At 33.6% G+C, this 22,637-nt stretch overlaps 3 protein-coding genes, 1 long non-coding RNA gene and 1 pseudogene across 5 annotated transcripts; 3 read left to right on the plus strand and 2 right to left on the minus strand.

Annotated features, from left to right (window-relative positions):
* Window positions 1-481: 481 nt before the first annotated feature.
* On the plus strand, window positions 482-1,562 carry LOC140982847 (uncharacterized). The gene has a single exon (XM_073449610.1). The coding sequence runs from the start codon at window positions 564-566 to the stop codon at window positions 1,419-1,421; it is 858 nt and encodes a 285-aa protein (XP_073305711.1). The 5' UTR covers window positions 482-563; the 3' UTR covers window positions 1,422-1,562.
* A 2,681-nt stretch (window positions 1,563-4,243) lies between these two features.
* LOC140982624 (silicon efflux transporter LSI2-like) lies at window positions 4,244-7,111 on the plus strand. The gene is made up of 4 exons (XM_073449216.1): window positions 4,244-4,395; window positions 4,735-6,092; window positions 6,168-6,357; window positions 6,653-7,111. The coding sequence occupies exons 2-4, from the start codon at window positions 4,848-4,850 to the stop codon at window positions 6,916-6,918; spliced, it is 1,701 nt and encodes a 566-aa protein (XP_073305317.1). The 5' UTR covers window positions 4,244-4,395; window positions 4,735-4,847; the 3' UTR covers window positions 6,919-7,111.
* Window positions 4,261-17,962, plus strand: LOC140982623 (silicon efflux transporter LSI2-like). 2 transcript variants are annotated; one of them, XM_073449215.1, is made up of 4 exons: window positions 4,261-4,395; window positions 15,579-16,947; window positions 17,023-17,212; window positions 17,508-17,962. In XM_073449215.1, exons 2-4 carry the CDS (start codon window positions 15,700-15,702, stop codon window positions 17,771-17,773), a joined length of 1,704 nt encoding a protein of 567 aa, XP_073305316.1. In that variant the 5' UTR covers window positions 4,261-4,395; window positions 15,579-15,699; the 3' UTR covers window positions 17,774-17,962. The 2 variants fall into 2 exon arrangements, with proteins under 2 accessions (XP_073305316.1, XP_073305315.1); XM_073449214.1 differs by lacking the exon at window positions 4,261-4,395 and having other exon boundaries at window positions 15,408-16,947.
* Window positions 7,637-10,144, minus strand: LOC140982625 (short-chain dehydrogenase TIC 32, chloroplastic-like; annotated as a pseudogene).
* A 2,161-nt stretch (window positions 17,963-20,123) lies between the features above and the next one.
* On the minus strand, window positions 20,124-21,698 carry LOC140982626 (uncharacterized). Its single transcript, XR_012176317.1, has 3 exons — window positions 21,123-21,698; window positions 20,866-20,912; window positions 20,124-20,537 (listed from the first exon to the last, which is right to left on the minus strand). It is a non-coding gene; the product is annotated as an uncharacterized lncRNA (long non-coding RNA).
* Window positions 21,699-22,637: the final 939 nt, after the last annotated feature.

The following is a 22,637-nucleotide window of genomic DNA, read 5'->3' on the forward strand; positions in this document are numbered from 1 at the left end:
TTGTTTGTAAACAAATTTTAAAGGGCATTTTTATATGCTAAATAAATGAGAAAGTTGAAAGAAAAAAAATGGTCATTGCATGGAAAAATTTAGAAATCCAAATCATGATAATTAATTATTGTCTCGGAAATAAATTATTCAAACAACGAATTTTTTTTAATCCAGAAAAGTAATTTATTTAAAAGTCTGAAATGGGATTTTTATTAGTTTTTGAGAATTTTGATAAAATTATAATTTTGGATTAAATGCGTTTCACGAGGGAGCCCAGGAAAAAATATTTTTAGTGTAATTTATATTTTTTTTGATAAAGATAATTAAATTTATGAAATTTCGGCCATGTTTTAAATTGATGTAAAATAGATTTCATTATATTATAAATTTTTGTAAGAAAATAATAGATTTCAGTTAAAACTTGGGGTAAAAGTGTCTTTCTGCGAGAACCAAAGTTTGGGTGGCGTAACAGTAATAAATTCGAAAGTGAAGCCCAAACAAAGGCAACTCCGCCTTATAAATTACCCGATCTCACATCTTCTGTAAAATAGATATTTCTTTCCTAATCGATAATGGCGTCTCGGTACGAGGTCGAAGTAACCATCACCTCCGCCAAGGACCTGAAGAATGTCAACTGGCGACACGGAAAGCTCAAGCCGTACGCCGTCGTGTGGATCGATTCCAAGAACAAGTGCTCCTCACGCGTGGACGACGAAGGAGACACCTCTCCCTACTGGGATCAGAAGCTCACCATCCCCTTCGACTCATCCATAGAGGACTCCACCCTCTACATAGACATCGTCCACGCCGACGCCGATGAGGGCACCAAGCCTCTCATCGGCTCCGCCAAGCTGCCCCTCCGCGACGTCGTCGATGATGTCGGTTTTGGTTCCCCCGCGGATCGGAAGCTAGAGCTGAAGCGCCCATCCGGACGGCCCCATGGTAAGCTTGAGGTCAAAGTCAGCGTACGCGAACCCCGCTACCGTCCGGCACCGGATCCTTACCACGCGCCGCCGTACGGCGTGCCTCCGCCCGGGTCGAGGGACTACGCACCCCCACCACCATATGGAAATCCATACGGTGCGCCACCCCCACCCGCTTATGGTCAACAGACAGGATACCAGGGCTACGGTCAGCCGAGCTATGGACAGCCCACGGGTTACGGGCAGCCGGCGGTTTATGGGCAGCCCTATTACGGGCAGCCGGCAGGTTACGGGCAGGGTAGTTATTACGGGCAGCCACCGCCTGTGGAGGGGAAGAAAGAGAGCAAGTTTGGGGGCATGGGAACAGGCTTGGCTGTGGGCGCAGTGGCCGGGGCCCTGGGTGGACTCGCGCTGGCGGAGGGCTTCGATTCGTTGGAGGACCATATTGCTGATGACGCGGCAGATCGCGTGGAGGATGATTTTGGTGACGATGGGGATGATTACTAATCGGAACCCGAATCAGAATCGGAATCTCATTTGAATTTGATGCTGGAAAATTTCCACTCCCCACCCCCGCTTTTCATTTGAATTTCAAAGTAATCCTCGTGTTTTCAAAACAATTTCAATATCACCCTTCTTTCAAATCCATTACTTACTTTTATTAACGTATAATATAATATACTTTTTGTTTTCAACAATAATTACATCAGTGTCCGCAGCAGAACTCTCAAGATATATAAAAAAAAACTAAAATGCATAATAATTCATGTTGAATTAATTTATGTAGACTGGACGACATAAAATTTTACCTCCAATATTCACCTCCAATATTCCCCTCTGCACAAAATAGACCATTAAATCCCAGATTTTCTCACCAAGAAAAGTCTCGTAAAATGCAACACCCAAATCAACAAAAAAAAAAGAACTAAAAAAGATCAGATCATCGGCATGCCGTACCTATTTTCACAGAATATCATGATATGGAAATACCCATATGCTCAAGTCCATCCCACTGAAAATACGGAGTATGAGCCAGTTGAGAAATGAATTTAACATGATGAAAGATTGCATTTTTTATATCGCAGAATGAAATTCTCAGACGCAACAATAAGATATATAGGACGAGGAATTGAGAATATGCAACAAAATCCAGAGTCCAACTTGTACAAGCCATTTCATTTGTCCTTTCGGTGGATGTTTCAACTCATCACGTAAATTATTTGGACGCATCCATCATATTATTAAGATGATATGGTGAGATTAGGATTTTTCGATCCTAAGTTGGTCACGTTTTTATACAAACAATCGTAAAACTACAGGTCTCGTAGATAAATAGATCATTAAAATCGAAATATAATTGAGGCATCCTATTACGATATGGTGAGATTTTTTGAATTATACTTGGCTAATTAAATATTATTTTATTCAATTCAATACCAATATGCCCAAACACACATAATTAATAAGTCCAAAATATTGTTAATTAATTATTTATAAATAGCACCTAGCTTATTCCATGTTGGTAACCCAACACGTTACAAGATTATATTAGGGAATAATATATATATGACTTACTAGAAAATGTGGCTAATTGAAGAGATCTAGAATGAAACGTGAATCAACATGTACAATGTGTGATTAATTGGTATAATTCACGTTTAGAAGTGAAAACTATTGATTTTATTATAATTTATAAAAACAAATGACACGTGTTTTGTATAATTTGGAAAATATGACAAGTTTTTCATACAATTTTAAATAATAATGTAAGAGAACTTTATGCAATTTATTATTCACCTATCCAAGGAGTGAAGTCACAAAGTTTGTAGTTGGCTTTGATGTGTAAAGTCAAGAACTCTGAGACTGAGAGAGGTATGTAGGTATTCAAAGATTGGAAGAATTTTTATTGTATAAATTTCAAATTCACTATTTTTTAATTTAGTTAAATATAACATTAATCGATGTATATTTGAAATACATAAAAAAATAATAATAATAAAAATAAATATGATATTTCAATTGTATTGTTCAAATCAAAATTTGTCGTCGAAATCCAACCTTTAAGGTCAACATTAGTGACTTGACTGGATTATTTCATTAACCAAATTTGTAGCTTTTATTTTCTAAAAATTACGATGACACAATCACTTACAATTTAATTTTTTCGATTTAAAATATATATCAGAGAATAAAATATGCAAATATTTCGCGAGAATAAATTTAAATACTTGCTAAAAAAAATTTAAACATTATCCCTCTCGTCTCATTAGCCCTTCTTCTTTTCCAATACTGACTACACCCTCACTGGACATTAACTCCTCTTTTGAAAATCAGAATTTAGTCATTAAGTTTTTCAATAAATAAAACGAAATAAAATAATAATATATTGATCGAGTTAAATTTAGATATTTAATTAATGTCACCTATTTCCGGAAATACATTATATATATTATATAAAGACACGAGTTGACTATATACTTTGAAATACACTTGAAACATCATTTTTTTTTAAAAAAAAAGAGTTGATCAAGATTATTTAACCAATTTCTCCCGTTTGGACTTGTATTTCTAGGCCACCATTTATTTTTCACGAAATTTCAGAAAATGGGTGACATTAATTAAATATCAAAATTTAATTCGATTGATATATTATTATTATTATATATAATGAAAATATCGATGCTTTGTTTGAAAATCTGCACGTTGCTTTCTCACCTGTGTCCTTTGAAATATTGGGAGATTTCAATAATTGAAAATAGAGCTCTTGTTTATGTCCTCACAAATATTGCGAGGCATATATTGGAAGACTGATAGATCAGAATATTAATTAATGGAAACGTATCATATGAATAAATTATTAATTTAATTTAACATCAAAATAATACATATGGTCTTGACTTTTTTTTCTTCTACATTTATTGCCTTAAAATTATATCGATATTTAAATTTCTTATTTCTAATTAGAAAAATAATTCTGATTTCAATTTTGGTACGTAGACAATTTTGATCTTGTTTTAGTTTGTGAATTAAGTTGATTTTGTATTCAAGTAAGAGATTGCATGTGCATAATATAAATCTTTGAATTCATTATTAATTACACACATATCTGATCAATTACTTATATCACAGCATGGATTTATATACGATCTAAAATACAAATAAACGTAGATATACCGATTATATCTACTTCTAAAATGTATAATAATACATAAAAATACAATATTCATCCTGACATAATTCGGGCAAGAAGAATCGGTCACATGTTCTAGGACGTGTCTTGAAAACGTTGTCCTCGTATGCTGACGAATCAATTTCTATCCAGTTAAAAAAGTTGATTGAGCTCATGAGTAATAAATGGTGGCAACCAACTAAACCTTTTTTTTTTTTTTTAAACTTATATATGTTACGTTTCATTTTCTGTTCCTGGCCTGTGGGATCGAAGTAATATCACTGAGACAATGTGCTCTCTTTTCACTCGCAGGTAATTCAGCGCTAGCTTTTTAACATTTTCTTGAATCTGTGAGTGGTTTCTTTGGGGTTGATAAGATTGAGGTGTGTGTGAAATTTTGTCAAAAACTCTATCTGATTGGACTTTGTGTTCGTATTATTTATAATATTGTAGTGAAGTTTTGCTTCAAAATCTTAAATCATCAATGGGCATGTGTTTTATTTTCGTCTGAAATTCTTGCACATTTTGAACACACGGCATATGAGTACGTCTCAGAGTAATGAAAATATTGTTGGGGGGATTGGGATTTTGATTATCAGGTTTAGATTTAGTTTTCTTGAGGATCTTACATTGAATTATTTCGTGGTATAGCTTCGCTTTAGTATGAAACGTGGAAAAAAGATGAATCTTGGATGTAAAGAATCTGAAATCTGAGGTATATATGTAAAAAAAAGCTTGGGATTTCGATTGCAAATTGTTAAAACATGGCTATGGCTCCAACTGTAAAAGTAGTTCTTGGCACAATCGCCTTCGCTATATTCTGGGTCTTGGCCGTTTTTCCGGCCGTCCCATTCATGCCTATCGGAAGGACTGCAGGTTCTCTGCTTGGAGCTATGCTTATGGTAATTTTCCAAGTCATAACTCCAGACCAAGCATTTGCAGCTATTGATTTGCCCATCCTTGGTCTTCTTTTCGGGACGATGGTGGTCAGTGCTTATCTGGAAAGAGCCGATATATTCAAATATTTGGGTAAGTTGCTGTCTTGGAGAAGCAAGGGAGCCAAGGACTTGCTTTGCCGAATTTGCTTGATCTCCGCGGTTTCAAGTGCTCTATTCACGAACGATACTTCTTGTGTTGTTTTGACGGAATTCGTGTTGAAAATAGCGAGGCAACAGAATCTCCCTCCTCATCCTTTTCTGTTAGCCCTGGCCTCAAGTGCAAATATTGGGTCATCAGCAACTCCGATAGGCAATCCTCAAAATTTGGTTATAGCGGTTCAAAGTAAGATTAGTTTTGGAACGTTCTTATTCGGAGTTCTCCCCGCGATGCTCTTAGGGGTTGCGATCAATGCTTTGATCCTTTTGGGTATGTACTGGAAGTTGCTATCGGATAAAAAAGATGAAGAAGATCCTTCCATGGAAGTTGTTGGAGACGACGACGTTAGTTCCCATCGTTTTTCACCAGCTACAATGTCGCATATCGAGTCGCTGAATTCCCAAGATTTGAGCTCTACTTTAGACTCGATGGGTATCCACAGCCCTGCGAACGTCAATGGACATGAGTCGACACTCAGAAATCGTGGGAGTTTGCCCGAGAATGGTATCATTCACAGCTCTCCCAATGTCAATGTTCATATAGATAACACCGACAAACTTAGAACCCAAGGGTCTTTAGCTGAGAATGAGTTTGATAAGGTCCTAAACACGGGAGTTGAATCACTCAGAAATTCAGATGCTTCTAAAGAAACTACATATTCCGGGCCTATACTATCAAAAAGGGGTCCCTCATCTTCCGGGGTTGAGTTCGAAAATTTTGGGTCGTTCACGGATGAAAAACTTGGATTTTCCAAGAAATGGCAAAGAGTCTTCTGGAAATCATGTGTGTATCTTGTTACTTTAGGGATGCTTGTGTCTTTGCTATTGGGGCTAAACATGTCGTGGACTGCAATTACTGCTGCACTCGCTCTTATAGTTCTTGATTTCAAAGACGCCCGGCCTTGTTTAGAGAAGGTGATATTCATTTTTTTATAAAACTATTCGCAAACTTTTTGACGCCACTGACGTTTCGAAATCTTTGACATCCAGGTATCGTATTCGCTACTGATATTTTTCTGTGGAATGTTTATTACCGTCGATGGATTCAATAAGACGGGCATTCCAAGTACTTTGTGGGAGTTCATGGAGCCATATTCGAAAATAGATAGCATAGAGGGAACTGCTATCTTAGCAGTTGTTATTGTTGTGCTCTCAAATGTGGCTTCTAATGTTCCGACAGGTATACCAAGTTGAACTCAAATGTTGTTTCTAAGATTCTCAACACTATTTACATTAGTAATTTACATCTAAATTTTGTATTGGTATATAAACCTTGCTTGGCTGATGTTATAAAGATCAAAGTCCAAGTCAGTCATATTCAACATTGTAAAAAAAATCGAGCTTTTCAAGTCGAACAACTCGATTCAGTTCTATTGTACCTCTATACTAAAGCATTTTTACGTGAAGCCTTGTTCTGTAACTTGTGTAAAATTAATATTGATATATCTAACGTTGCACACTCTGGTTGTTCCTAGTGCTGCTACTCGGAGCTCGTGTGGCAGCGTCGGCAGCGGCGATATCACCTGCAAGCGAGAAGAAAGCATGGCTGATCTTAGCCTGGGTGAGTACTGTGGCCGGGAATATGTCGCTCTTGGGTTCAGCTGCAAACTTGATCGTCTGCGAGCAGGCACGTCGTGCTCAACACTGTGGCTACAATTTAACATTCTGGAAACACCTCAAGTTCGGATTTCCTTCCACGATTGTGGTCACCGCGATAGGTTTGATCCTCGTCAGAGGGTGACACTCTTTTTTCCAGTCCTAAGATTGAGTATATTTTATGCAAATTGCCACCAAAAACTTGCCATGGTCATAGTGTACGCAAGTGTAAGTTCTTGGGAGAGTTTTATGATTTCTTTTGTCGTATATTACTTGTCACAAGAGATACTTTCCCTTGATCGGTGTTATATTAATACATATTGGTTTTTTTTTAATTATTATTATTAACGATACCAATCCGATATAGTTTGAAAAATGATTTGATAAAAAATGCTTTTTGAATTGTTATCTTTCTTAAAAATAATTTTGCAAAATGACTTTCAAAAATAGAAAATAGAAAATAGACAAAGACAACAAATGTTAAAAATTGAAAATCTTAAATTTCAAATTCAGATCAATTAGTTAAAATTTTTGAATATTTATTTTGCCATTGTGGTTTCTACCAACCTAAAATGCCACTGATTTCTGTCCAAACAAAAGGTCCATCTTCATATGGTATATCATTTTAGCGAGGAAAATGGAAGATTGTGTTCAATTACAGAGACATTACTGGTCTAGTTAGATGAAAAAACATCAATTTTAACAGATCATTAGGAGTAATCTACATGATACACATCATTATATTTATAATCCAACCATGTATGATTTGATATTTGGGTACATTTTTTGATATAGAATCAGATAAAAGTCTCAGCTTTCCATTTCAAACTTGATTGGAGAATCATGACTATCATTTGATCAAATCCATGCTGAAATCCCAGAGTTTCTTTGCCATATCCTTGTCACCAGCTTTCGCACTTGCTTTGGCCATGTTGTTGTCCACAAAATAGGCACCTGTTGTCCCCTTTAGTTGTGGATGCAAGGCCAGATAACAAGTGGTTGAAGCACCCTTGAAACCATGAAGAGTTAGAATTGAACTTTCAATGCATCAAAACTAACACCAATTTACCAAGTGTGCTGAGAAAACCTGTATCATGAAAAATGGTTGCACGGTAAGTTGGATAATGGATGAGTGTTCACAGATTCCAGAGACACTTTATTTTAGTAAATATATGTCCAAAAACATGTCGTTGCACTTTTTTGTCTAAATGAAACGAAGGAAATGTAAAGGGATTCAAGGTCCAAAAGTACAGCATATATCTGGTCTGCATATCAAGTCGAGCAATATGGCCTACCGTCAAATAAGCAGAGGCTTCCTCCCCAAACACCCAAGTGATGGGAAAGATTAGTCGTGACTACTCCAGGATGAAGTGAATTTACAGTTATTTCAACACCATCTTCCTGTTCAAGATCTATAAAAGATCAGAAATTCAAGAATCTTCAGATATTTTGATTCAAATCCAGAAAAATAGGTAGATTGCGTAAAATAGCCTTAAATGTGTGCTAAATCAAGTCTAAAAACAGGGAACTCTTCAAATATTGTTTTAAAGCGACAAATCATAAGTCCCACCGTTGATTTTCTTCAATCTTGCTAAAGGAAAAGGCATCACCTTAAGGCATCTGGCCAATTCATTAGCATGCAGTAGATTAGAGAGTTTAGATTGGCCATAAGCAAGCCACCTGTTGTATCTGCAGACAGAGAATTGATGTTAAATATTTAAACACATCGATTCAATAGCTGATAGAATCTGCCAAAATGAAAAAAAGAAGGTGCACCCTTGTTGATAATTAAGACTGTCAAAGCAAATTCCCTCTCTATACAAAAAGCGGTGAGCCTCAACATTCACTATCCTTCCAAGTCTCCGAAACTGTCTGTTTCATCGTATCTAATAACAAATTCGTCAAAAGAAAGTGACCTGAAAAAAGATTATTCGAATATTTAAATGCATGAAGCTTAAGTTCAGAATTAAAAAATTTCCTCGCATATGAGCACACAAAATAAATTTGAAGAAGAGGTATAGATACCTAGGTGGTTGGTGGCGAACTGCAACTATATTGTCTTTCGATAGCTTGAATGGTGTTGCCATAATTCCTGCATTATTACTGATAGTGGAACATACAAAATCCATCCTTAGAACATGCTAGATGCAAATTGTACACTAGAAAGAAAAAATGGACATGGCATATGGGGAACAACTTCCCCTGTTATCATATGTACCGACTACGTGGAACAACATTCTAAATGCGGCGCTTGATTGTTAAAAAGTTTAAAAAGATCTTAATTTCAATGATACCACCGCATACAAATCCTCCTCCACATTAATTGGATGTGAATCATATCGAAACTTGTCTTGAACACAAATGAGAGATTGAACTATCTGGGTGACAAAGAACTCCTAAATGCATCAAGTACACGCCCTCCCGATATAACTTTTGATATTAAAAAAAATCAAATCTGACAAATGATTTTTCTAAAAGCACATATTCCTACACTCAACATTCAACATTCAACAAATGAAATGAAACACAAGAGTTCAGCCATAAGTGTGTTATGTGATCTACCTACATTAAAAGATTCAGTGGCCGCTCATCTGAAGTAAACTCAGATGCAAATTTTCTAACTCCATTGCATCAACTTTCGCTGCAGGAATTTCTTTAACTATTGCTTCTTTCACTTGTTTTCCAGTAGAAACATTCCTAACACCCATTACAACATGCACGCCACGCAATACAAGAACTCGAGCAGTTTCTAAACCTACACCACTCGACGCCCCTGCAAGTAAAATATGAGGATTTGAGCAAGACTTGGAGGCACTCTGGGATTACATAAACACTTGCTTTTCCACGGATTAGAAATCCCAAGTTAAGAATTTAAAGATAACTTCAGCATCAGTCATTCCTATTGCTTTTCCATCCAATTTTTTCTTGGTACAACATTACAAATATCAAGGATGGAGTAGGCCATTAAATAAAATTACAAAAAAAACCAGTAGGAAAACCAACATTTTCTTCTTCCAAATCAGTTAAAATCAAAACCACGATCTCTTCCTCACATGCTTAACCTGTAACAACGGCAGTGAGCCCGGACCCATCAATTCCATTGGTAACTTCTTCAGCAGTAGACGAAGAAGAAAACCCAGATGTCACATTCCATTTAAACAGCCACATTTGCTGAGATAGATCACTCCCGTTCACAATCTTCCTCGAATCTGAAACGGAGTATTCAGACAAACAGTCGCCGAAATCTTCGAACAAATGACGTTCTATCGGATTATGTGTTGAATTTTTTGAAAAAGTGGCTTGCGTGTGTGGATCATAGGGAAAGGGAGACGTGTACGCAATTCGTGTTGTTCCATTCAGCCATGTTTCTATTGTTCATTCACCATTCACGAACTCGGCACTGCAACCAAGTTTCTTGCAATCCATGAGGTTTTAACATTATTTTATTATTATTAATAAATTAATTATAATATAATGTTGTATTTAATGGATGAATTATAAATGTATTTTTGTAGTTTTAAAAAATATGATCATAAAATTCAAATTTATTCTGGTATGTCTGTGTAGTGTTTTATGTTAATTATGATATATTCAAATTAGTCAATAACGTAGATATTTGAAATTCATTCTATTTTGTATAACTAATGTATAAATAAATAACGTGTTGATTAAAAATTTTATATATCATTTTGTTTAATTGTTGACAATAAAACTATAATAAAAATTCATGTATTTTAAATGCATTCAACCAAAGGCGGTCTTAATGATATATCCAAGTGATCTCTATGAAAGTTTTGAAATTTTATTTCAATTATTCATTTCAACCTCTTATTTGAACTTGTTTTATTATATTATTTCCAGAAGAAAATTGTTAATAAGTAAATTTTGCTCACATTCTGTTTGATTTTATTTTGACACTTTTTCATGCAACAAACTATTAATTAATAACAATTATTAAGTTATTATAAAAGGCAAAAACTTGTTTGAGACGTTTCACGGGTCATATTTGTGAGACGGATCTCTTATTTGGGTCATTCATGAAAAATTATTATTTTTTATGCTAATAATATTACTTTTTATTGTGAATATCGGTAGGGTCGACTCGTCTCACAGATTAAGATCCGTGAGACGGTCTCACATGAGACTCACTCATTATAAAATGAGTTGGAATTCCATATATTCGAGCTTAATTTCAAGGTTAATGGAACTACTTTCAAATGGAAAAATCTCAAACCAGGAAGTAAATTCACAACCTCAACCAAATTGACGAAAATATTATATAATAAAATTTTGATAATCAATCTTGCTCAAATTTATTCATACAAGAGTCCACAATATATTATTTTAAATGATTGGATGTGAATAAAACAATCGCAATACAACTAAATAATTTAAGGGAAATTGGACTTCACTCTCCAGCCGCCGTTTTTTTTTTGTTCAGTCCATGGGTACTTTTTTAGTACCACATTTCCACATGAAGTGTACCACATTTCCACATGAAGTGTACCACAATTTGTATGACATAGTACCACAATTTTGTGGGTAGGGAATGAACCCAAATAAATGTTTTGATTGGGGATTTTTCACCAACTTCCCCAATAATTTATTCATATCAAATGCTTATTATTATTATTGGATATTTTATACGACATATTTTATATGGAAAGTGTTACGTTTGCATGCACGTATTGATTTGGGTGGAATGATTTAATTTTGAAAAAATAATGGTGATTGATTTCAAAACACCAAAAGCATACTTTAACCAAGCTTAAAAAAGTCTCTCTTGATTTTCCCATTAAAAATAGGCAAAAATCCATAGAAATAAAAATCCCAATTGATAACCCATGGATAGGCCCATTATCCCTGGTCCATCCCTAGCTCAAATGGAAGACAAGCCCATCAAAGGCTCATGTATTCTCCTATAAATACCAGGTTTGAGCATATTGTAATTAATTCACTATATTGTTTTCAGCATCGCCCTTAGCTGCTCTCCCATATATCCTCAGTCTCTGACTTGAGCGTCGGAGGGGCTACATCAGGACACCCTCCTGGCCCCCTTCTAACGGTCTTATTTGTGATTTCAAGCTCAGGGTAATTTCGAACATGCGTCTGAACTAGTGACACTGACTGGAAGCGGACCCTAAAATTTCCTGTGAGTATCACCAATGATTATCACAATCAAGTCGTAGCAAACCGCAGAAAACAACATTGTAAGCGAATCCCGGAAAAAAAATTGAAGCAAACTAATAAAAATCTAGATTGAATGATGGCTCGACCCCTTTGGTCCATGTAAAAATAAAAGAGTGACAATGAGACATGGAACACGATTGTCGACTCTCACGAAACAATAACAAGACTCGGTTTATTTAAAGCATAAATCTTGCCTTCCATTCTTTGCCCTCCTTGTAAAAAATAAAAGTAATAACGGACCTAATTCCTTCCAAAACTTTTTCCAATTTTGTGACAGAAGACTTCTAGTAAAACGGAACCTCTGCTAGAAAATATGTAATAATGGACAAAAATGTAATAAATTGTATGTTTTTGGATGGATAAATTGCTAATCCTGGAGTATTTAAAATAGTTGAAACAAACGTCTCTGAAATTGGATATGGAAGAATTTTAAAACAAAAAAATGAATGATGAATCTAAAGAGATTCTTGTGAGGTATACATCAGGAATATGGAATAATACTCAAAAGAATTATTTCACAATTAAAAAAAAAATTTCTATTGTTAAATGTATCACTAAATTTGAAAATGATCTTTTAAATAAAAAATTTCTATTACGAGTTGAATGCAAATCAGTAAAAGATATTTTTTTAAAAAAAGATATAAAAATTATAGCATCTAAACAAATTTTTGCTAGATGGCAAGCTATATTAGCATGCTTTGATTTTGATGTTATACATATTTCTGGAAAATCTAATTCTTTGCCAGATTTTCTAACAAGAGAATTTTTACAGGGATCCAACCTGGAAGACGGTTTTGAAAAAACCAACAATAGAGAAAAAAAACCCTTAAACAAGCTCATGACTAATAAAAGAGTCAATACAGAAAAGGATAAAATTACTTTAACATATGATAAATTTGATCTCATTAATGAATTCGCATATGATGAGACTGCATATGATATTCAATTCTATCATAATGCAATATTTGCTTTAAAAGGTTCTAAAGAAGAACTTAAATATCCATATATACTGTCAGGATATATAAACTGTTGTCCTATTGATAATGACCTAAAAAGTCTATCTCCAATCCATACAGCTCAAAAGCTATTTAAATAAAGATTTACTTCCAATTTATGGAAGAAAAACACGAGATTACTTTGAGACAATTCTCGTTGAAACTGGATCCGTTGAAATTCAACACATGGATCGGGCTAGAGATTATATATTTTTAAAAATGATTATTAAAAAGGTAATACCGGCTGCTAATTGGGGTTTGCCTCTAAGACAAGCTAGACAGTTAAACACTTTTCAAGTTATGTCTAATATGTATAATTATCATGATTATATTAAGTCATGAGATAATATCTTTCTATATGAAAATTCTCAAAAAAAAAACATTCATGGTGGATTAAAATCCAACCAGACAATAATAATCAATTTTTACCAACATGGTTTAAAATATTTTTCTTTTTATGGGGTTTAATATCAACCATATTACCTCGTAATGTTAAAAATATTTGGTGGAAATTCCAACAAGCTAATTTTCAACTTGAAGCACTTCCTGCTATACTACAATTTTCTATTAATTATAATGTCCATTGGATCATAAAATGGGAGTATGGTCTACAAGATCACGTACGAGAAAAATGTGATTTAAAATTCACCCCTACAATACTTATTCGGAAGATCCTAATTAAATGGTAGGGAAAAGAAGATTTCTTCACCGAAGGAAAAACATATGATCGACATGAAATAATTGAAGTAGGACATGCAAAAGAAGTGATGAAAAGATTAAATTTTGAAACTCCTACACATGCTACTCTCTTAAAAGAATTATTCCAACACATGGATAAAAGAATAATATAATTTCTGACATGTGGACAGAAGTATTTGGAGTTATATCTCAACCTTCTTCTCAAGAAACCTCTTCTTCAAAAAGAAAAGATAAAATTATTGAAGACACTCATATGGATGATAAAACTCAAGATATGAAGATGAAGATTTTTTTCTTTAATAAATTCTTGATACCATAGTGCTTATCAACATAGTTTCTCAATTATCATGACCTAATAGGCGTGGTAAAGTAATGCGATAATAAAGTAATGTAATAATATAATATAATATATTATATTATAGTGGAAAAAACCACTACATTTGTATAATGTTCCACTACATTGGTTGATAATGGAATATGTATGTCCACTCAATAATTGAAATTAGAGCTCTTGTTTATGTTATCACAATTAGTGCGAGGCATATATTAAATGGTGATTGATAGATCAGAATATTAATTAATGGAAACGTTTAATATGAAAAAATTATTAATATAATTTGACATCAAAATAATTCTGGTGCGTTACGAATTAAGTTGATTTTGTATTCAAGTAAGATAGATTGCATGTGCATAATATAAATCTTTGAATTCATTATTATACACACATATCTGATCAATTACTTATATCACAGCATGGATTTATATACAATATGAAATACAAATAAATGAAGATATACATATTATATCTACTTCTAAAATGTATAATAATAATAATAAATAAAAATACAAGATTCATCCTGACATAACTCGGGCAAGAGGGATCGATCGACCGCATGTTCTTGAAAACGTTGTCCTCGTATGCTGACGAATCAATTTCAAAGTTGATTGAGCTCATGAGTAATAAATGATGGCAACCAACTAAACTTTTTTCTTTTTTTAACTTATATATGCTACGTTTCATTTTCTGTTCCTAGTACTATCACTGAGAAAATGTGCTCTCTTTTCACTTGAGTAATAAATGGTGGCAAGAGGTAATTCAGCGCTAGCTTTTTAACATTTTCTTGAATCTGTGAGTGGTTTCTTTGGGGTTGATAAGATTGAGGTGTGTTTGAAATTTTGTCAAAAACACAATCTGATTGAACTTTGTGTTCGTATTATTTGTCATATTGTAGTTAAGTTTTGCTTCAAAATCTTATCTCTTCAATGGGCATGTGTTTTGTTAGATATTTTTTCATAATTTATTTTTTTGACAACGAACAAAGTTATTATTGCGAAAATTACGGGAATCGACCTGCTCGGTCAGGTCGTGGGGTTTGGGGCAACGCCCCAAAAACTATTCAGAATCCACACAACCTTTTCACAAGAGTAAGACAACTCTTTGGAAACAACACATTTTTTCATGATACGTTTTCATGAAAAGGTGCATTGTTTCATGAATTGTCACGTCCGTTCTGAATCAATGTTTAATTTCTATATATATGGCATCATTAGTTTTAGAAATTAATTCAGATTCTGATTTGATTTAGTCATGTATAAATTCAAAAAATCTCGATTTAGTCACTTACAAATTCAAAAAAATCTCGATTTAGTAACTTACAAATTCAAAAAATTTTGACTAAAACAGGTGAGAAAACGTTTCTTAAAAGAAAATTTTGCAAACGTGACTTGAAATTCATTCACATATTCGAAATAATCTCACAACATGTTTTACTTTCGTCTGAAATTCTTGCACATTTTGAACACACGGCATATGAGTACGTCTCTGAGTAAGGAAAATATTGTTGGGGAGATTGGGATTTTGATTATCAGGCTTAGATTTAGTTTTCTTGAGGATCTTACATTGAATTATTTTGTCGTATAGCTTCGCTTTAGTATGAAACGTGGAGCATTGGGAATCTAATGGGATGTAAAAAATCTGAAATCTGAGGTATATATGTAAAAAAAAAAAAAAGTTTGGGATTTCGATTGCAAAGTGTTAAAACATGGCTATGGCTCCAACTGTAAAAGTAGTTCTTGGCACAATCGCCTTCGCTATATTCTGGGTCTTGGCCATTTTTCCGGCCGTCCCATTCATGCCCATCGGAAGGACTGCAGGTTCTCTCCTTGGAGCTATGCTTATGGTAATTTTCCAAGTCATAACTCCAGACCAAGCATTTGCAGCTATTGATTTGCCCATCCTTGGTCTTCTTTTCGGGACGATGGTGGTCAGTGCTTATCTGGAAAGAGCCGATATATTCAAATATTTGGGTAAGTTGCTGTCTTGGAGAAGCAAGGGAGCCAAGGACTTGCTTTGCCGAATTTGCTTGATCTCCGCGGTTTCAAGTGCTCTATTCACGAACGATACTTCTTGTGTTGTTTTGACGGAATTCGTGTTGAAAATAGCGAGGCAACAGAATCTCCCTCCTCATCCTTTTCTGTTAGCCCTGGCCTCAAGTGCAAATATTGGGTCATCAGCAACTCCGATAGGCAATCCTCAAAATTTGGTTATAGCGGTTCAAAGTAAGATTAGTTTTGGAACGTTCTTATTCGGAGTTCTCCCCGCGATGCTCTTAGGGGTTGCGATCAATGCTTTGATCCTTTTGGTTATGTACTGGAATTTGCTATCGAATAAAAAAAAAGATGAAGAAGATCCTTCCGTGGAAGTTGTTGGAGACGACTACGTGAGTTCCCATCGTTTTGCACCTGCTACAATGTCGCATATCGAGTCGCTGAATTCCCAAGATTTGAGCTCTACTTTAGACTCGATGGGTATCCACAGCCCTGCGAACGTCAATGGCCATGAGTCGACGCTCAAAAATCTTGGGAGTTTGCCCGAGAATGGTATCATTCACAGCTCTCCTAATGTCAATGTTCATATAAATAACACCGACAAACTTAGAACCCAAGGGTCTGTAGCTGAGAATGAGATTGATAAGGTCCTAAACACGGGAGTTGAATCATTCATAAATTCAGATGCTTCTAAAGAAACTACATATTCCGGGCCTATACTATCAAAAAGGGGTCCCTCATCTTCCGGGGTTGAGTTCGAAAATTTTGGATCGTTCATGGATGAAAAACTTGGATTTTCCAAGAAATGGCAAAGAATCTTCTGGAAATCATGCGTTTATCTTGTCACTTTAGGAATGCTCGTGTCTTTGCTATTGGGGCTAAACATGTCGTGGACTGCAATTACTGCTGCACTCGCTCTTATAGTTCTTGATTTCAAAGACGCCCGGCCTTGTTTAGAGAAGGTGATATTCATTTTTTTATAAAACTATTCGCAAACTTTTTGACGCCACTGACGTTTCGAAATCTTTGACATCCAGGTATCGTATTTGCTACTGATATTTTTCTGTGGAATGTTTATTACCGTCGATGGGTTCAATAAGACGGGCATTCCGAATACTTTGTGGGAGTTCATGGAGCCATATTCGAAAATAGATAGCATAGAGGGAACTGCTATCTTAGCAGTTGTTATTGTTGTGCTCTCAAATGTGGCTTCTAATGTTCCGACAGGTATACCAAGTTGAACTCAAATGTTTTTTCTAAGATTTTTAACACTGTTTACATTAGTAATTTACATCTAAATTTTGTATTGCTATATAAACCTTGCTTGGCTGATGTTATAAAGATCAAAGTCCAAGTCAGTCATATTCAACATTGTAAAAAAAATCGAGCTTTTCAAGTCGAACAACTCGATTCAGTTCTATTGTACCTCTATACTAAAGCATTTTTACGTGAAGCCTTGTTCTGTAACTTGTGTAAAATTAATATTGATATATCTAACGTTGCACACTCTGGTTGTTCCTAGTGCTGCTACTCGGAGCTCGTGTGGCAGCGTCGGCAGCGGCGATATCACCTGCAAGCGAGAAGAAAGCATGGCTGATCTTAGCCTGGGTGAGTACTGTGGCCGGGAATATGTCGCTCTTGGGTTCAGCTGCAAACTTGATCGTCTGCGAGCAGGCACGTCGTGCTCAACACTGTGGCTACAATTTAACATTCTGGAAACACCTCAAGTTCGGATTTCCTTCAACGATTGTGGTCATCGCGATAGGTTTGATCCTCGTCAGAGGGTGACACTCTTTTCTCCAGTCCTAAGATTGAGTATATTTTATGCAAAATGCCACCAAAAACTTGCCACGGTCAGAGTGTACGCAAGTGCAAGTTCTTGGGAGAGTGTTATAATTTCTTTTGTCGTATATTACTTGTCTCAAGAGATACTGTCCCTTGATAAGTGTTATATTAATACATGTTGGTTTTTTATTATTATTAGGAATGTACACGTGCGATGCACGTATCGCACGTAGGTGACTAATAATAAAAATTTAATCACGAGAATTACATAATGTTTAAATTCGTTTGAACATCATCATGTTTATAAGTATTTATCAATCTAAATATATCAAAACACAATACATAAAAATACATCATGACAATAAATCATATATATTCACTTATTTATATGACATTTTTCAATCCGCGACATAATACAACTCTCTTAAATGATAAATCAGCAAAAATATTTTTCATTAAAGTATCATTCAAAATGAAAAAAAAAACAATAAAAATAAAATTAACAGAATAGTGAATTTTACCAAAATCAAAACTAAAATTTACTTAAAAGGAGTACACATAGACAAACGTCAAATATAATTCTCTTAATTTACTAAATTATCATAATAATGTTAAAATAAAAGCATTAAACTTGTTATTAAGGTAAATATCACTTTTGCTTCTGCTAACTTTTAACACATTGCGGATTTTATTTAATTTTTATGTTTTTTTTTTAAAATATATATTATAGATAATTAATTTTATATCAGAATCAATCATTTATAAATTAATATTGATGATTAATAATTTAAGAGAAATAAAATTTTAACATAATACCACTCAAAAAAATATATATAGTAAAAAACATATATAAATAAAATAATATGTAATACTCAGTTAAAAAATTTTATATGTAAAATTGTAATATATAACAAATGATAATAAACTATCAATATAATGCATATTTATTATAAGGATTATATTGATTAAATTTTTTTTAAAGATTATATCATGAATTTAGTTTAAAATTTAGAAGAAAAAAAAAAAGAAAAATGTGCATTAATGTTCAAATATATCTAAGATGGACAATGAATCACAAAAATTGACTAAGAAATGTAAATAAATAATTTTTTTACTTAAAATTTAGAAAATAAAGAAGAATGTTAGTTAATGTCCAAATCTATCGAAGATGGACAATGAATTACAAAAAAAACCATGAAAAAGACATATTAATTTAATTTGCTAATTAAATGAACAAGGAAATGTAAAAAAAAAAAACTACTTTTTTGGCATAAAATTTAAGAAATAAAGAAGAATGTGTATTAATGTCCAAATTCATCAAAGATGGACAATGAATTACAAAAAAAACCCTTAAGATAACCCAATAATTTAATTGACCAACTTAAATGAACAATGACATATAAGGAAATTCACAATTGAAGTGGTATATTTATATGTAAGAAAATTCACAATTGAAGTGGTATATTATAAATATATGATTTTATTAATTCATATTTACAAATCAACTTGTGAAAAAATTGACTAAGAAATGTAAGTGGTATATTAGAAATATATGATTTTATTAGTTCATTTTTACAAATCAACTTGTGAAAAAATTGACTAAGAAATGTAAATAAATAATTTTTTTCTATAAAATTTAGAAAAAAAAAAGAATGTGTATTAATGTCCAAATATATCTAAGATGGACAATGAATCACAAAAATTGATTAAGAAATATAACTAAGATGGACAATGAATCACAAAAAATTGACTAAGAAATGTAAATAAATACTTTTTTTTTACATAAAATTTAGAAAAGAAAGAAGAATGTGTATTAATGTCCAAATATATCTAAGATGGACAATGAATCACAAAAAACTCTTAAAAAGACATTAATTTAATTTGCTAACTTAAATGAACAAGGAAATGTAAATAAATATTTTTTTGGGAATAAAATTAGGAAAGAAAGAGGAATGTGTAATAATGTCCAAATTCATTTAAGATGGATAATGGATTACAAAAAAAAACATTAAGATAACCTAATAATTTAATTGGTCAACTTAAATGAACAAGGACATATAAGGAAATTCATAATTGAAGTGGTATATTTATATGTAAATGTTAGATTATTATTAACGATACCAATCCGATATAGTTTGAAAAATGATTTGATAAAAAATGCTTTTTGAATTGTTATCTTTCTTAAAAATAATTTTGCAAAATGACTTTCAAACATAGAAAATAGACAAAGACAACAAATGTTAAAAATTGAAAATCTTAAATTTCAAATTCAGATCAATTAGTTAAAATTTTTGAATATTTATTTTGCCATTGTGGTTTCTACCAACCTAAAATGCCACTGATTTCTGTCCAAACAAAAGGTCCATCTTCATATGGTATATCATTTTAGCGAGGAAAATGGAAGATTGTGTTCAATTACAGAGACATTACTGGTCTAGTTAGATGAAAATACATCAATTTTAACAGATCTTTAGGAGTAATCTACATGATACACATCATTATATTTATAATCCAATCATGTATGATATTATATTTGGGTACATTTTTTGATATAGAATCAGATAGAAGTCTCAGCTTTCAATTTCAAACTTGATTGGAGAATCATAACTATCATTTGATCAAATCCATGCTGAAATCTCAGAGAGTCTTTGCCATATCCGTCTCCAGCTTTCGCACTTGCTTTGGCCATGTTGCTGTCCGCGAAATAGGCACCTGTTGTCCCCTTTAGTTGTGGATGCAAGGCCAGATAACAAGTGGTTGAAGCACCCTTGAAACCATGAAGAGTTAGAATTGAACTTTCAATGCATCAAAACATAGCTAGTGGTTGGCCATGTACTTGATTCGACACGTTAATGTGAGTACGATAACTCATTGAATTATAAGAGAGGTGTGATTGGTTCTATATATAAGACTGTGCAGTTTAATAATTTCAACAATTTTGGCTTAATCATTGTGATAAAATGTTTACAAATATGAAGTAGTTACTAGCGAAATATATTGTCTATATATAGCCTCATTTATGAAGGCTCATGGACTGGGGGTGAAACTGACTTGGAACTAATGTGTTGCAATTTACAACTACAAAAGAAGGTTACCTGCTGAACATTTTTAAACACCAATTTACCAAGTGTGCTGAGAAAACCTGTATCATGAAAAATTGTTGCACAGTACGTTGAATAATGGATGAGCGTTCACAGATTCCAGAGACACTTTATTTTAGTAAATATTTATCCAAAAAAATGTCGTTGCACTTTTTTGTCTAAAATGAAACGAAGGAAATGTAAAGGAATTCAAGGTCCAAAGGTACAGCCATATATCTGGTCTGCATGTCAAGTCGAGCAATATGGCCTACCTTCAAATAAGCTGAGGTTTCCCAAACACCCAAGTGACGGGAAAGAATATTAGTCGTGACTACTCCAGGATGCATGAAGTGAATTTACCGTTATTTCATCACCATCTTCCTGTTCAAGATCTATAAAAGATCAGAAATTCAAGAATCTTCATATATTTTGATTCAAATCGTGGTTTTGATTCATAAAACCAACATTTTCTTCTTCCAAATCAGTTAAAATCAAAACCACGATTCTTCTCCGCGTGCTTAACCTGTAACAATGGCAGCGAGCCCGGACCCATCAATTCCATTGGTAACTTCTTCAGCAGTAGACGAAGAAGAAAACCCAGATGTCCCGTTCCTTTTAAACAGCCACATTTGCTGAGATAGATCACTCCCGTTCACAATCTTCCTCGAATCTGAAACGGAGTATTCAGACAAACAGTCGGAGAAATCTTCGAACAAATGACGTTCTATCGGATTATGTGTTGGATTTTTTGAAAAAGTGGCTTGCGTGTGTGGATCATAGGGAAAGGGAGACGTGTACGCAATTCGTATTGTTCCATTCAGCCATGTTTCTATTGCCCATTCACCATTCACGAGCACGCCACTGCAACCAAGTTTCTTGATCCATGAGGTTTTAACATTATTTTATTATTATTATTAATTTAAATTAATGATAATATAATGTTGTATTTAATTGATGAATTATAAATGTATAGTTGTAGTTTTAGAGAAGTACTATCGTAAAATTTAAATTCATTCTGGTATGTTTGTGTAATGTTTCATATTAATTATGATGAATTCAAATTCATCTAATAATATAGTTTTTTTAAATCTATTCTGTTTTGTATAACTAATGTATAAATAAATAACATGTGGATTAAAAATTTCATCTATCATTTTATTTAATTATTGACAATAAAATCATAATAGAAATTCATGTATTTTAAATACATTCAACAAAGGTAGTCTTAATGATACATCCAAGTGATCTCTATGAAAGATTTGAAAATTTTCAATTATTCCCTTCAACCTCTTATTTTAACTTGTTTTATTATATTTCTTCCAGACGAAAATTGTTAAATAAGTAAATTTTGCTCACATTCTGTTTGATTTTATTTTGACACTTTTTCATGCAACAAACTTGTTGGGTGCAATGATTGTCTCTGCTTGGTAGAGCGATCGAACCGTGATGTTTGAGCTGCTGTACGGTTTAAAAGATTTGAGTTGCACCATTACCACCAGCTATAACTTTTGGACGGGTAAAGCGGCAAACGCTTGGTCCTACAATTGGTATCAGAGTCAAGGTCACGGGTTCGATTCTTATTTATTGCAAGGAGTGCAATTATTGGGAGGGAGATTGCTGGGTGCAATAATTGTCCATACTTGGTAGAGCGATCGAAGCGTGGTGCTTGAGCTGCTGTGGTGGTTGAGCTGCTGTGCGGTTTAAAAGATTTGAGTTACACTATTACCACCAGCTATAACTTTTGGTAAAACGGCAAGCTCTCGATCTTACAAAACTATTAATTAATA

The sequence above is a fragment of the Primulina huaijiensis genome, chromosome 8, assembly GCF_012295235.1.
Source record: "Primulina huaijiensis isolate GDHJ02 chromosome 8, ASM1229523v2, whole genome shotgun sequence".
Lineage (NCBI taxonomy): Eukaryota > Viridiplantae > Streptophyta > Magnoliopsida > Lamiales > Gesneriaceae > Primulina > Primulina huaijiensis.